At 37.4% G+C, this 15,990-nt stretch overlaps 1 protein-coding gene across 3 annotated transcripts in view; it reads right to left on the bottom strand.

Annotated features, from left to right (window-relative positions):
• Nucleotides 1-2,137, bottom strand: part of MTMR2 (myotubularin related protein 2) — a 105,584-nt gene extending 103,447 nt beyond the window's left edge. Inside the window, exon 1 of one of the 3 annotated variants that reach the window (XM_045556893.1) lies at nt 1,550-2,137. In XM_045556893.1, coding sequence (XP_045412849.1) covers nt 1,550-1,629 — 80 coding nt within the window. In that variant the 5' untranslated portion in view covers nt 1,630-2,137. Of the gene's footprint in view, nt 1-1,368; nt 1,487-1,549 lie in introns of those variants that run through there. The other 2 variants (XM_045556895.1, XM_045556894.1) reach the window with 2 other exon arrangements.
• Between the last annotated feature and the right edge of the window lie 13,853 nt (nt 2,138-15,990).

Genomic DNA, 15,990 nt, shown 5'->3' with positions numbered 1-15,990 from the left:
TATTCTAAACCATAGTTGTCACTTGTAACTTTCCTATAAAATTATAATTTTCCAACCTGTTTTCTGAATGAAGGATTTTTACAGCTGAGCGTGTAAATCATCAGCTTTCTAAATTTCACAGTAATAAATACAGAATTCAAAAGCTACTTAAAACAACTGTGCAATAAACAATCAACTGCAAAGAAAAATTCTTCTCTCCTCGATAATTCAGTCTACAAATTCAGAAATCATTTATTGAGCACCTATCACATGCAGGGTCTACGTTAAGTGCTAGCAATATGAAGATGTTTAAGATATGATCCTTATCCTCAAATAGCTTACAGCTTGGTAGAAAAGACAATCAAAGCAACAATTACAGTGTGCTTGTTAAGGACTCTGAAAAAGTGGTGAGCGGAGAGCTATGAATGCATACAGGTAGAGAAATCTAATTTAGAATGATGGGATCAGTCAGTTGTTCCCCAACGAGGTACTGAACACCAATAGGAAAAAATGAAAATACCACCCATATTTAGCAGAGCCCAAAAGGGAATTAAAAGACAGAGCAACTTCAATTTATTCAATGGAGAAAATGAAAACTGTGTTTCACACAGCAGTTTAGTATCTAATAACTCTGTAACAACAATTAGACTATTTTCCAGTGGAAAAGAACCTGATTTCACTGTAGTTGTATAAGTAGAAACTATAAGTCTTCTATTATTTCTCAATAAAATTTTAAATCACTATTTTTAAATCAAAGAGAAAGACTGCATCCAAAACATGTCTAGTTAATATTCACAACAGCTCTCTGCAAAGCTGCATAAACTAAAGTCCTCCTCAAAATTCCAGGATAAAATTCCCATCTGTTACAAGAGAAATGACAACCTGGAGAACCGGTAGCCAAAGAAGGAAGAAAACCACCACTCATTTTGCTTCCTTAAACCAATCGCTGAGGATAAAGACTACTCAGATTCCTTCATACTGACTTTCAGCTGGAAATTTTAGAAAAGAGAGGCGCAGGAGACATTTTTATTTACATGTTTAAGCAAAGGGGGGGGCGGGGAGAAAATCAGAGTGCAGGGAAAAGCGTGAAAGAGATAAGGAAGTGAAGTGATGGAAAAGAAAAGGATTGGGCAAGAATCCAACAACCAAAGACATAAGAAAGGATGGAAGAAGGAAGACAGACTGGAGGATGGTTTTGGAAAAAGTGGAAAAGAAAGAAAGCAGGAAATGAGGTGGGGGGAAGAGTGGGGGAAGGGCTGTCGAAAATAAGATTTGAAACGGCATGAGAGATGAGAGAAACTAATTAACTGGGGCTACCTCCGCCAGGGCGAAAACAAGATCGCAATACGAAAGGTAGAGGAAACCGACAGAGCAGCAACGAGTTTTAACCTCCTTTTCCTCAGCCTCTACGACCCAGAGAGGGAGGAAGAAGCGGTTCCCGAGTCCAGGGAAGGAATTCCGGCGCAGCCTTCAGCAGCCAGAATCTGCGAGCTGGAGCCCCGTCCGGCGGGTCTGCGCCCCCTCTCCGTCCCCCTCAGGAGCTGGGCGGGGCCCGGGGCGGCCCGGTTACCTGGACAAGGAGTCCACGCTGGGCGGTCGAGCCGCCGCGGGCTGGGAGCCAAGACTCTCGCAGCTCGAGCTCTTCTCCATGGCGCAGCGGGGCAGCGGGAGGGAAAGGCTGAAGCTGCCCCCGCCGCTGCCAGGCGGGAGAAGCTGAGGGCGCCGTGCGCCGGCAGGAGCCGCGGTCAGGGCAGCGCCGACCCGGGAGGGAGACCGGAAGCGGCCATGTTCCCCCAGACTGCACCGCGCTCGGGGGCTGCCGGGGAGTGGGAAGACCCCGCGGCGCCCCTCGGACGCCGGCCCGACGCGCGCTGCTCGCTGCTTCCCTGCCCGGCCTCTGGCCTCGGGGACAGGGCAGTGGCGGCTCCCAGAGTGACAGGGTCCGCTGAGGCGGAGGGATGAGGACTCTGGGGAAGGAGGGCGAGTTCTACATATAAGAGGAATGGGAGGATACTAAGGTCTCAGCAAAAAAAGAGATGAGGATTTGAGGGCACTGAGATGACAGAGACAAATGTGAGAATCAAGGAAAATGAGAGGACGGGGTAATGAGAGAAATGTGGGCGGGCTTTAGAACGAAAGGCCAGATGGAAGTAGTGCATCAAGGAGGGAGGGAGACAACAGAGGGGTACTTAAAGGATGAGATCACCAGGGATGAGACGGTGAGTGTTCACCACCTGAGGGGCTGAAAATAGCGATTATGGGGCGAGCATGGTGCTGTAGAGCCATGCAGACATGGATTCAAATTCTGGCGCTGCCAGTTGCCTGCAGGGTAAGCCAGGGCACTGAACATGAGCTTCCTTACCTGTAAAAAAAAAAAAAAAAAAAAGGAAGAAGAATAATAGCCTCACAGATTAAATGAGTTGGTCAGTGTAAAATGCGTAAAACAATGCTCAGCGCTTAGTAAGCACTCAGATGTTAGCCATTAGTATTTCTATGTACTTCATAAGGGTTGAATGGACTAATATATATAAACAGTTTCTAATATAAATTCAATAAAATGGTAGATGTTATGAGGAGAATATATAGAAAGGGTGGCAAGGAAGTAAGAAGTGGTTGGTAAGGGAAGGATAATGAAGGAAGTATACCACAGGGTAGGAAAAAAAATTAATGCTCTGTTTCCGTTCCACCCCATGCCCAACATTGTAGAAAGGGCACTGGGGAAAAAGTTGAAACTTTCAGTCCTACCGTGACTTGGATTGATTGGGTTTGTGTGGTCTGGACGTATCTGTAGAGGAAAAGCACTTTAGCATTAATCCATTGTCCATAAAAGGGAGTATGAAAGAGGGAATGAGTAGGGAACTGTTAACATATGCAAAAAGAATTAGGTACATATACTACGGGATGAGATTGTGTTGGATAGAGGGCAAACTTTTAGTGATTACACCCCGCCTTAATTCCCCTGCATAGCAGGAAGGGAGTGTGAAGAGATAGAACTGTGATAAGAGAACAGGAACTGGGTAAATGGGAAATACTCCTGCTAGTAATTTTCTGTTACAAAGGATACAGGAAGGCCATAGAAAGGACACCATAAAGGAATTTTTCTGATTGAGAGTGAATCCCAGTTACCTCATTTATGTGGTAGAAAATTTTGCAAAGATTAGTTCTGTAGAAAGTTAGACAATGATTCCTTAAAAAAAAAAACTTGCTTCCTAGGATAAAAAGAATTACATTGATTTAAATTAGATTTAATTTATACTGTACAACTGATGTTTTTAAGAAAATCTTTAAGTGTAGTGCCTAAAGGCTGAGCATGGTGGCTCATGCCTTTGTTAATAGCAAATACTTTGGGAGGCTCAGGCAGGAGGATCGCTGGAGGCCATGAGTTCGAGACTAGCCTGGGCAATAGGAAGACCCTGTCTACAAAAAATAAAAAATTAGCCAGGTGTGGGTAGACAAAAAAAAAAAGCAGAGTAACCAATGAAATATTAACTTGCAAATTCATTTCCCAAAAGAACAACCTAGCCTAGTTATCCTCAGCATAAACTAGAGTAGTTATTAATAATGGAATATATGTTTAAGCACAAAAGGCTTAGACTTTCTATTCCATTCTTCAGCTTGGTAAAGACAGATGACAACAGATTATTTCTATTTCTGTAATTTTTATAGAGACCTTAACTGTACTCCCATGATAGGCAAAGAGAATAGGTAATCAGAAAGAGACATTTTTTAACAAGCATAAATATCTACAATGAGTCATAGAAGAATTTACCCATGTCTTCCCCATCTCTCCTTGCCTTCCAAAATGCTAACTCAGTGTTACCTGATACTTTGGTTTATATTTACCCAAGTATGTATGGTAAACACTGATGAACCCTTGAATAGGAGACCCATTTTTTCTCTCCTGCCCAGTTCATTTCTGTGTTAATAGAGCACTTCTGCCTGATGATGTAATATGGTTCTATCTAGTGGTTAATAAGGAACAGTGTAGTTAAGTGTAGAGACTTTGGAACCAGACAAAACTCCATTAGAATCCTGGTTCTGTAACTAAGCTTGCTTTATGCTTGTGATTAAGTTGTTTCTCATCTCTAAATTGGAAATAAAAATAATCTACATAATAAGTTGTTTTTTGGCCGGGCACTGTGGCTCACGCCTGTAATCCTAGCACTCTGGGAGGCCGAGGTGGGAGGATTGCTTGAGCTCAGGAGTTCAAGACGAGCCTGAGCAAGAGTGAGACCCCTGTCTCTACTAAAAATATAAAGAAATTAGCCAAACAACTAAAAAGAGAAAAAATTAGCCGGGCATAGTGGTGCGTGCCTCTAGTCCCAGCTACCCAGGAGGCTGAGGCAGGAAGATCGCTTGAGCCCAGGAGTTTGAGGTTGCTGTGAGCTAGGTTGACGCCAAGGCACTCTAGCCCAGGCAAGAGAGTGAGACTCTGTCTCAAAAAAAAATAAAATAAAATAAAAAATAAGTTGTTTTTCTCTACTCAGAGTCGGTCGCACAGTAGGCTCTTAGTAAATAGATCTGTTACTATTGCTTTTCCACTGAACTTACTGCTTTACTTCTAACCTGAATGGTAAAACAGTAACTTCTCAGAGTGAAAAAGCAAACAAACAATACTTTAACCTCAGCTGAAAGCTAAATTATTCCTGAATTCGTTTTCTAACACATTGGCTGTTATGCCATTCACTCAAGAGAAATCAACTTGGTTAGGACATCCTGTACCTCAGTTTTCTTGTCTTTTAAAAGAACATTTTAGCTTAGCCTTGGTTATTTGGGAACTGTTGCTATAATCAAGTTACAGTCTAGATACATCTCTTACATTAAATTATTAACTTGAGGCCATCCCAAAAGTTATGTTTTTATTTGTAATCTAGGCCAGTGTTTCTCAAACTATCTGGGGGAAGGAACAGTGTTCTGTTTTTAATTTTCAAACTATCACTAACCAATACTTTTTTAATATAAGAAAAATTAATTACAGTCAGCCCTTCATACTGATGAGTTCCACATCCATATTCAACCTACTACAGATTGAAAATACTTGAAAAAATATAATAAAAATTACAATAAAAAATAATACAAACAAAAAATACAGTAAAACAACTATTCACATAATCTTTACATTGTATTAAGTAAGTATTGTAAGTAATCTAGAGATGTTTAAAGTATACAAGAGGATGTACATGGTTATATGCAGATACTAAACCATTAGTTTGGGAAGTTCCGCTTCTAGGATAGGGGAGTAAGCACCTAAGACTGGCCTTTTTGCGTTTAACAACTATAAACTCTAGACAAAATACAAAAAAAATAATAATAAATCAGGGGTAAAGAGAATGAACGGAAGCAGGTAGAGTCAAAACTTGGAAGAAATGACCAACATAAAGTGAATTTCCCATTTTTTAACTTTAATCAGTGGAGAGGCAAAACTTGTAGGATAGTGCAGGGTGGCAAAAACTCTGATGGAGAGCCTGCTTTTTCTGGCCTGAGGAACCAAGGGAAGGGAACCCAAGGGAGCTGGAGAATGAGGCAGACATTCTTAAAAAGAGAGAGCAGAGAGGGGAACTCTAAACTCTACATAAGCTTAGACAATCTCTGGCTAAGTCCTAATTTGATTTGAATAATATGCTAGCAACCCAGATAAAAGAACCAAAAGTAGAATATCCCTCCACTTGTCCAGATAAATGAACCAAAGTAAGATTTAAGCTGTTACCTATGGTAAGCAAGACAGAGTTTTCAGTTTGTTTCTAACCAAGTTAATTTTCTACTAAACAAAAGCATCAACTATTCTCAGAGGAATATAACAAAATCCAGAGACTCCAAAAAATAATTTCCTTAATGTCTAGGACACAATCCAAAATTACTTGACATACAAAGTAACAAGAAAACAGGAGCTATTCTCAAAGGAAAAGATAATTGGGAGAAGCTAAACTCGAGGTGATCCATGTGTTGGAATTATCAGACAATGGCTTTAAAGCAACTAATATAACTATGTGCAGTTAGGTAAAGGAAAATACACTCATATAAATAGAAAGATAGTAAATCTCAGCAGAGAAATCAAATATATAAAAGATCTAAATGGAAGGTTTAAGAAAAAATATAATACCTGAAATTACAATATTTACTGACTGGGCCTAATGGCAGAATGGATTTGACAGAGAATAATATTAGGAACTTGAAAACAGATCTGTATATATTATCCAATCTAAAAAAAAAAAGGTTGAAAAATATTGACAGAGCCTGAGGAGCATGTGGGACAATATCAAGAGGTCTAATATACAGGTAATTAGAGTCTCAGGAGAAGACAAAGAATTAGGCAGAATAAACTATTTAAAGAAAAGAATAGCCAAAAATTTACCAAATTTGGCCAGCAACATAAATTTACAGATTCACAGTGCTCAACAAACACAAGATAAATACAAAGAAAATCCTGCCTAGGCACATCATAATCCAACTACTGAAAACCAAAGATAGAGAAAAACTCCTCAAAGCACCCAGAGAAAAATAACACATTACATATAGGGGAACCACAATTCTGAAGATCACAGATCTCCCAGCAGATATTATGGATGAAAAAAAAAACTAGTAGTACAACATCTTTAAAATGCTGAAAGACGAGAAAAAAAGTCAAAACGGAATTGTATATCCCACAAAAACATATTTTGAGGAGGTGAAATAAAGACATTTTTAGATAAAGGAAAGTTAAGAGAATTTATTCACAGCAGACACATACTACAAGAAATGCTAAAGGAAAGTATTTAGATTAAAGAGAAATGATACCAAAGGAAAATTGGACATTTAAAACAAAGATTAGAATTAGGGAATCCCTGGGTAGATATAAAAGACTGTTTTTTCTTTTTTCTTTTTTGGAAACAGGGTCTCACTCTTGTTGCCTGGGCTAGAGTGCAATGGCATTGTCATAGCTCACTGCACCTCCAACTCCTGAGCTCAAATGATCCTCCTGCCTCAGTGTTTTGGGAAAATCCTGGGACAGTGTAGAAAAACCACCCTCCAAACTGAAATAGTGCCAAAAGACCAAAGAAATAACCCAGACCAGACCACCTAGGCTAGTTAGATGAATTTATTAGAGGTTACTTACACAGGGCTCTCATTCCTAGTCAAGATAGGAAGGCTCCAGGCACTCACTCTGGGCAGTGGCAGGAGTTCCACAGAGAATAAGACTGCACCACCTGCCTATTTGTGGAGCCTTAAATTTCTTTCTGGCAAGTGACACAGAGCGCTCTCTCTCTCTCTCTCTCTCTCTCTCTCTCTCTCTCTCTCTCTCTCTCTCTCTCTGCATCATTGTATATTTACATACAATACAGGTTAAGCAGGCACAGTACTTCCCATTAGGCAGAGATTTTAGTACTACAATTAACTAAAGGGTACTAAAGCAACTAAGGCAGTTTAAAACAGTTCAAACTGGTCTTAAGACTTATGATTATCTAGGCAAAAGGAGCCACTTAAGAATATCCCTTGTGTTTTGTATTTCTTTCAGCTGTTTTGTTTTGATCTATATATTTAAGCTCAAAAGAAAGCTACATGAGTTCTTTAAACATTAAAAGCCACTGTGGGGAACTTGTGTTCTTCCCTCACTCAGCCTCCCGAGTAGTTGGGACTACAGGCACGCATCACCACGCAGGTTAATTTTTCTTTTTTTCTGTAGAGATAGGTTCTTGCTATTTATTGCCCAGGCTGCTCTCGAACTCCTAGGCTCAAATGATCCCCCCGCCCCAGTCTCCTGAACTGCCATGATTACAGGCATGAGCCACCATGCCCTGCCTCTTAATTTCTTTGAAATACATATGCCTGTTTAAAGCAAAAATCACATTTTCTTATTTTTTAATGCATGTATAGGTAATCCATTTGAAAATTAGAGCATAAAGATTGTCAAGTGGTGTTTGTAAATGGGCCTATATAATTACAAGGCATCAATATTCTCTGTAAAGTAGTACAATATGATCTCTAAGCAATCTTATGGTCAAGGTATTATCATCCATATTTTAGCAATTAAAAAAATAGGAGCCTTTTGTAGCTTAAATATCCCAAAGTCACATGAAGCAGAATAAGGACTAGAGTTTAGGTCTGCTTACCCCTGATACCCTGCTTCTTAATCGCTATGCTATACTTCTTTACAAATAATGTATGCAATTCTCACAAAAAGCCTTTAAGTTAAATCCTCATTGAAAATGGGCGATAGATAGATCATACCCTTTTTGCCCTATCATATTTCTTTGTGACTATCCACTTTTCATCTACCCTAGCATAAAAATGCACAAGTTTGACCATTTCTTTGGGTGTTCATTTTCTTATGAAGGCTCCCGTATCACATAAAACGTATCAAATAAATTTGTTTCCTTTTGTTTTGGTAACCTGTCTTTTGTTCTAGAGGCCTCAGCCATGAACCTATACTGGGTAGAGGAAAAGATATTTTCCTCCCCATTAAAGACAAATAGAAAAACATTTTCAAAATATAAGATGAAAAGAAGGTCTACACTACAATTTTATATTAAACTCTCACTGAAGCATGAGAGGAAAATAAATATATTCTCGGGCATCTAAGACTTCAAAAGGTTTACCACTCAATGCCTTCTTTGAAAACATTCCCAAATACTCTGGCAAGAGAATTAAGTCTAGAAGTTCCCTAACAGATATATGGGATGGGAATGAGGAGACCAGAGGGAAGTTAGAATGTGCTGAAGAACTTGTCTTGTTCAGGAGTAATAGAGATACAGTTTAGGGAAATGAGAGAAGAATTAATGTATCAACCAGCTTTTACTAGGACATGCTGCAATAACAATCCCAAAAATCTCAGTGGCTATGACAAAGTTTCATTTCTCCTTACAATTGCTTCCCAGCTGCAGATTGGCTGGTATTCTGTTACATGTATCTTCTTCCTTCTAGGACTCAAAATGAAGGAGTAGCCCCTATATGGGACATGCAGATTTCACTTTTCTCACAGCAAAGTGAAAAGATCAATGGCTCTTAAAGTTGCTTTGATGAGGCATCTATTATGTCCACTCACATTCTACTGGCCAAAGAAAGTTAGTAAAGTGAAAAATATGCTTCTCTCACAGGAAGGGACATTATAAGAATGGGATCAGTAAATTGGAGCAAGAAATATTGTGAATAAATAATCCAATCTAATACAATATTTTCTATAAGGTAGAGTCTTAACCACCAGAAAAATAGAAATAAAATGTAAATGCTCAAAACAGCAGAAGAAAACGTAATCTAGCCAATGGAAGAAAGCAAAGAGGAAAAATATGCAAACAACATAAGTAGGGAAAAAATGATGGCAGTAATAAATTCTAATTAAAAAGTCATAACAAAAATGTAAGTTAACTAACTGATGAAAATACAGACTCTGGGTTGAAAAGAAAGTTCAAGCAATGTCTACTATAGGAGACAAGCTTTTTAAAAGTCTAAAAGGTTTGAATATAAGAGAATAGAAAAAAAGTAACAGGCCTTAAGATGATTTAAAACTATTACTGAGGCCGGGCGCGGTGGCTCACGCCTGTAATCCTAGCTCTGGGAGGCCGAGGCGGGTGGATCGCTCGAGGTCAGGAGTTCGAGACCAGTCTGAGCAAGAGTGAGACCCCGTCTCTACTAAAAATAGAAAGAAATTATCTGGCCAACTAAAATATATATACAAAAAAATTAGCCGGGCATGGTGGCTCATGCCTGTAGTCCCAGCTACTAGGGAGGCTGAGGCAGTAGGATCGCTTAAGCCCAGGAGTCTGAGGTTGCTGTGAGCTAGGCTGATGCCACGGCACTCACTCTAGCCCGGGCAACAAAGTGACACTCTGTCTCAAAAAAAAAAAAAAAAACTATTACTGAATTGCAATAGGTAGTTTGAAAAAACACTTACTAGGCCATAATTAAATCCTTAATAAATTTTTAAAAATTTATCATTTTACAATGTTCTCTGGTCACAATATATTTCCATTTAAAAATAATAGTAAAAGTATAATCATTTTAAATCTCTATGTCTGGAAACTTAAGCACAAATTACTTTTTGATAAAAGATAAAATTATAAGTCAAATTATATAATGCTTTTAAATGAATGACAATGAAAACACTATAGGTCAACATCTGTGAAACAACACTTAGTAAAAATTATAGAAATGCGTTATCAAAAATAAAGACTGAAAACTTGGCTGGGCTGAAGGATGGCTTGATAGCTGGTAAAACATCGTGTCTTAGTGTGTCTGTGAGGGTATTTCTGGAAGAAATTAGCATTTGAATAAGTAGACTGAATAAAGAAGATCTGCCCTCATCAGTGCACATGAGCATCATTCAATCCATTGAAGGCCTAAACAGAACAAAAGAGAAAAGGAATAATTTTCCTCTCTCTTCTTAAGCAGGGACATCCATCATTTCCTACTCTCTGACATCGGAGCTTCTGGTTCTTGGACCTTCAGACTCCAGGACTTTCATCACCGGCCACCCCAGTTCTCAGGCCTTCAGCCTCAGACTGGGCGTTATACCATCTGCTCCCTGGTTGTAGGCCTTTGGACTTAGACTGAATTACACCACTGTCTTTCCTGGTGCTCCATCTTGAAAATAGCTTATTGTGGGACTTCTTGCTCTCCATAATCATATGAGCCAATTCTTATAATAAATCACCTTTTATATAACCAAATATATCATATTGGTTTTTATTCTCTGGAGAACCCTAATACACAAATGTAATAAGTATTAAACTCCAGAAATTGGTAAAAGAGATATAGAATAAACCCATAGAAATAAGAAAAAAACAAACAATAAAGATAAATGTAGACATCAATAACATAGGAATAACCACGGCTGTGGAATTGAAGATGAGCCCAAACTAAAAGATCTTATAAATAAATAAATAAATAAATAAAAGATTTTACAAAACATTGATAAAAATAACCTTCCAGTAAAACTGATCTAGAAAAGTAGAGAGAAGATAGAAATGATCAATATATAGAATGATCAAGAAGAAATAATAAAAATAGATTAAACATCATTGAAGAATTTTATGGACATCTTTACACCCAACATTTTAATCATAAATAAACAAATGTCTTGAATTTAAAAAGTGCTAAAATTGACTAAAGAAGAAATAGAAAAGATATTAATTAAAATAATAGTCAAAAACCTCGTCCACAAACATTTTTATGGGTCAGTGCTAACAAATTTTCAGGAAATTAACAAATAGAAAAAGAAAATTGCTCAATTCATTTTATGAGGCCTATTTCACATAGGACTTTTGTTTGTGAACATTTACGAAAGTTCACAAGTGAACCTATGAAAGTTCACTTTCATAAATGAAATCCTAAATAAAATATTAGTGAAAATAAGGTTATGTCAGCAAGATGACAGGCTAAGAAACTATAGGCCCTTCTTACCCCACAGAAACACCAAATTAACAACAATGCACAGGCCAGAATACCTGTGTAAGAACTCTAGAGATTAGTTGAGAAGTTATAGTACCTAGGCTATTGTAAAACCAAGAAAGTATTCCAGTGAAGGAACTTCCACTGGAATAATATTTGGCATGCCTATTCATGATCCTCTCCCTAGATGGTATACCATGGAATAATAGGGAGAAAATCTTTGTTATCAGGACTCCTGCCTCGGGACAGAAGTGAAGGAGAGAACTGTGCATTCAATGTTTTGGTTTGTCTGGGGGCCAGTTTTGGTCTTGTCTGACTTTGGGTTCTAACAGGAGTGACACAAAGTTTGGAGCCAAAAACAGAGGCAAGAAGCACATTAGAGCAAGAGTTCTCCAGGCAGATGTCAAGGGGAGCAGGAGATAGGAAAACATTTGAAAGGTCTTAGAACTCCCAAATCAGCTGGAAAAGGTCTTTTCCTGAAGAATACCATTATGCAAAGACTGGAAAAGGTGGTTGTTTTTACAAATCCTACCAAAGAAATTACAATCCATACAAATAAACAGGAAATTATAGCCCAATCAAAGAAATAAAACTCCAGATACAAACCTTAAAAAAGGCAGATTTATGAGCTGCCTGACACAGAATTTTAAAGATGCTCAATGAGCTAAAAGAAAATACTAAGAGTGTGGTGGCTCACGCTTGTAATCCTAGCTTTCTGGGAGGCGGAAGCAGGAGGATAGTTGCAGCTCAGGCTGAGCACAGTGAGACCCCATCTCTTATCCCTAGAAACAAGAAACAAAAAAAAGACAAAAAAAAAAGAAAGAAGAAGAAAGAGGAAGGAAGGAAGGGAGAAAGAGAGAGAAAGAAGAAAGAGAGAGAGAAAGAAAGGAAGGAAGGAAGGAGGGAGGGAAGGAGGGAGGAAAGAAAGAAGAAAGAAAGAGAAAGAAAGAAAAAGAAAAAGAAAGAAAGAAAGAAAAGAAAGAAAGAAAGGAAGGAAGAAAGAGGAAGAAAGAAAAGAAAGGAAAGAAAGAAGAAAAGAAAAGAAAGTGAAGAGAGCCAAAGGAACTTATAGGACACTATCAAATGGACCAATATATACATTCTGGAAATTACAGAAGGAGAAAAGAGAGAGAAAGAGTCAGGGACCTTGTTTGAATACATATTGGCTGAAAACTTCCCAAATCCAAAGAAAACAATGGACATCTTGTCACTAGATTATTGAAAGCTCTACCTCTTGTGGGTAGCTTTTGGTGTGCGTTCATGTGGAACATAAATTTCCCATACTCCAAGATGTCCATCTACAACCTCCTCCTCACATTTCTTTGTCATTAATCCTCCAGTATGAGTCCTTCCACTTACTCGAACATTTGGCCAAACCGTCTGGCACTGACCGTAAATGGGTATAGCACTGAAATTCTGATCATGTCTCCTTACAAGCAATGTGAATACTAGAGATCTCACTAGCACAGAGAGTAAACTAGAGTACTATCTGAATATTGTTTCATTTTGATTGAATTCAGAGTAAAAAACAATAAAATAGCTCAGAATAATACCATAAATGGTAAACAGAACTGCAGTAAAAATGTAGAATGTGAATTTGTGTTTCAGTGCCAAGTGAATCTGCAAATGTAAATATTTTGCAAAATCAGCCAAAAATTGCAAAAATTTGGAGTACAGTGATAAATATGGCTGATTATATTTTCCAAAGGTCATCACACAAATATATCCCATCCCACTTCTTTTTCTAAAAATGTGATATTGATAAATCTCCATCAAAAGATAGGATCTATGTTCTCACTGCTTGAATCTGGGTGAGCCCATGACTACCAAAGATGTGACATTTTGTGACTTCTGAGGCTAGGTAATAAAAGATATGGTTTTCACTTTTCTCTCTCTCTTTCTCTTTCTCCCTTCCCCTCCCCAATACTTACTCTTGGATCCCAGTCACCATGTCATGAGGAATACCAGGTCACTTGGAAATGTCATGTGTAGGTGTTCCAGCTAATAATCAATATCAACCAGCTAAGGTCCTAACCAACATCCAGCATCAACTGCCAGACATGTGTGTGAACAGGCATTCACATGATTCCAGCCCTCAGCCATTGAGTCACCCTTAATCTTTGAGTTATTGAACTGAGGCCTTGGATATACTGGAGTACAGAAAAATTATGAGCTCCGTGTCTTGTTCAGAATATGTGAGCATAATAAATGGTTATTTTACAGCACTAAATTTTGGGGGCGATTTTGTTACATAGCAACAGATAACCAGAAAAGTAACATATATATGTTAAAGAGTGTTCACTATAGACATATACCTACACACACACAAAAAATAGCTTAACTGTCCATTATAAAATATTACACTACTATACAGCTATTCAAGCTCTCCAAGATATGTTGTTGGCAAAAACAGAAAGTTGTCAAATAAAATATATGTTTGTTATACATTTAGAAAAAAACTGCATATATTTAAACCCATGTATATAAATACATATTAAAATATCTGCAAGAATAAACATCAAACTGGTAATCATGCTCACCTCTTAGAAAGGAAAATTAGTTGGATTGAAGAAGGTGAGTATGAAATGGAATTTTAACTTTCTATTCAATATATTTTGGTACTTTATAACCTTTTGCTAATAAGCACATATATAAATGTGTAAATATTCATTTATGTAAGTTGAAAAGCAAAGAAAATAAAAATGAAAGTCAAAAAGCAAAGGTATTATAAAGGTACCTATAAGTGATCTTTATTAGTAATCATTAGATATTATAAAGCATTATATAAATAACTTTTAAAGCTCTTTTATAGATAATCCTGTGAGATAGAGTAGTATGTATGTATTATTATACCTATTTTATGGTTAAGGACACACTCTTAGAGAAGTTTTACATGCTTTGTATTATTGTATTTACTAAAAATGCAATCTCTTTTTTCATCATGAGTTAGAGGCAAATGTAATGAGTTTGTCTTGTAAGTGCAGTATATGAACATTTGTACACAAAAGATAGGCATGTGGCTGTAGTCCTTTCTGCAGAGTTTGCAGAGTTATAGCAACACCATAGACTGAAAATTGTGACGAAAACCAAGATAACTAGAACTATTTTAGGATTATGACATAATCAAATAAAATATGAATATATTTTATAAACAGTAAAATGCTATGCAAACAGTTGTTATTATAGTGATCTGTGTTGAGCACCAAATGGCTTAACAGAGCTAAAAACCCTGAGCAGAATTCTGGCTTGAATACTTTCTATGTATGTAAATTTAGACCATTTAACTTCTCTGAGCTTCTGTAAAATGTGGCCCATATTCCTTCTTCCCGTATCCCCATCTTCCTACATCATGTACATATAACTACATACATGTTCATATAGGAATGTGAGATTGAAGTGAGATGATACATATAAAGACATCTGGTATATTGCCTGACAAGTTATATCATGTTCTATGAATAGTTGTTCTCAATTAAATTCATTAAAAGGTAAAAGAGACATACAGTATAGGTCAGACCAAAGAATAACAGAGGACCAAGCACTGATGAAATTTCGGTGGTAATTGAAAACCCCAGTGCCTAGTTTTTTCCAATGACCTCCTTAACATGTTACTATCAACAGACTGAACTACTTGAAATACATTTTTTGGGAAAAAACTGTCTCTGTGTTTGAATCTATTAATCTCATCTTTTCAGGTAATAGGATCCCTATAATTGTGATTTAATCTAGCAACTGCCACTTTTGCATTGAGTAAGTTAATTTGTCTCTGTTAGATCACAGTTCCTAAACTACACAGCTGTGGACATATTGCTTTCCTTCTTTGATTCATTAAAATTGCTTTCACATTCATGGCATTTTCATGACTGCTTGATGTATTGCTTCAAGCATTGGGAAGTAGATAAAAGACTTCTGGCATCTCAGAAAGGATGAATTTGTCCTGGAAGAGATTACATATTGATGTATTGCTATTGAATCTCCTGGAAAGTGTTGTATGAACTGTCAAGCCTTAGAACCTGTTTTCAGTGTCTAATGTTGGCTATCTAATGTTTATCACAATTATGTAGTGTGAGTTACTTATACTTTCAAGGTTATCTACTACATTTCTGCTCCAATTCATGACAACTAAAGAGAGTATGAGAGACAACCACCTCTTCTTGACCTTAAGTTAAGTTTGTGTTTTAGGCTGAAAATTGTAATCAAAACCCACATCTTCACTTAGGGTTGCAATCACTTTGAAACATTCAGACTCGAAGATAAAATTGAGTAAAAATGACGAAGCTTCTTTCTCCCCTGCCACAGCCAGATGATTCTGACATGTCTTTGCTAACAACTTTTTCATCATAATATTAATGCTCTCATACTTCCTTTAAATCTTTGCTGAAATGTCTCCTTTAGGCCTAACTTGAAGGCCTATTTAAAATTTTACACACACACCTGCACTCATTTCTTTTATCCTTCTCTACTTGGTTTTTTTTCATACCACTTACTACCTTCTGCTTGTCACATAATGCACTTATTTATTATGTATATTGTGTGTTATCTGTGGCCCTTAGCTAGTATCTAAACTCCATAAAGGAATCTTTATGGTTTTACCCACTGATATGTCCCAAGTATCTGGAAGAGGTCTTAGCACAAAGTAGACATTCAATA

This window comes from Lemur catta, chromosome 7, assembly GCF_020740605.2.
Source record: "Lemur catta isolate mLemCat1 chromosome 7, mLemCat1.pri, whole genome shotgun sequence".
NCBI classification, from domain to species: Eukaryota; Metazoa; Chordata; class Mammalia; order Primates; family Lemuridae; genus Lemur; species Lemur catta.
This window is presented reverse-complemented; position numbering and strand designations above follow the sequence as displayed.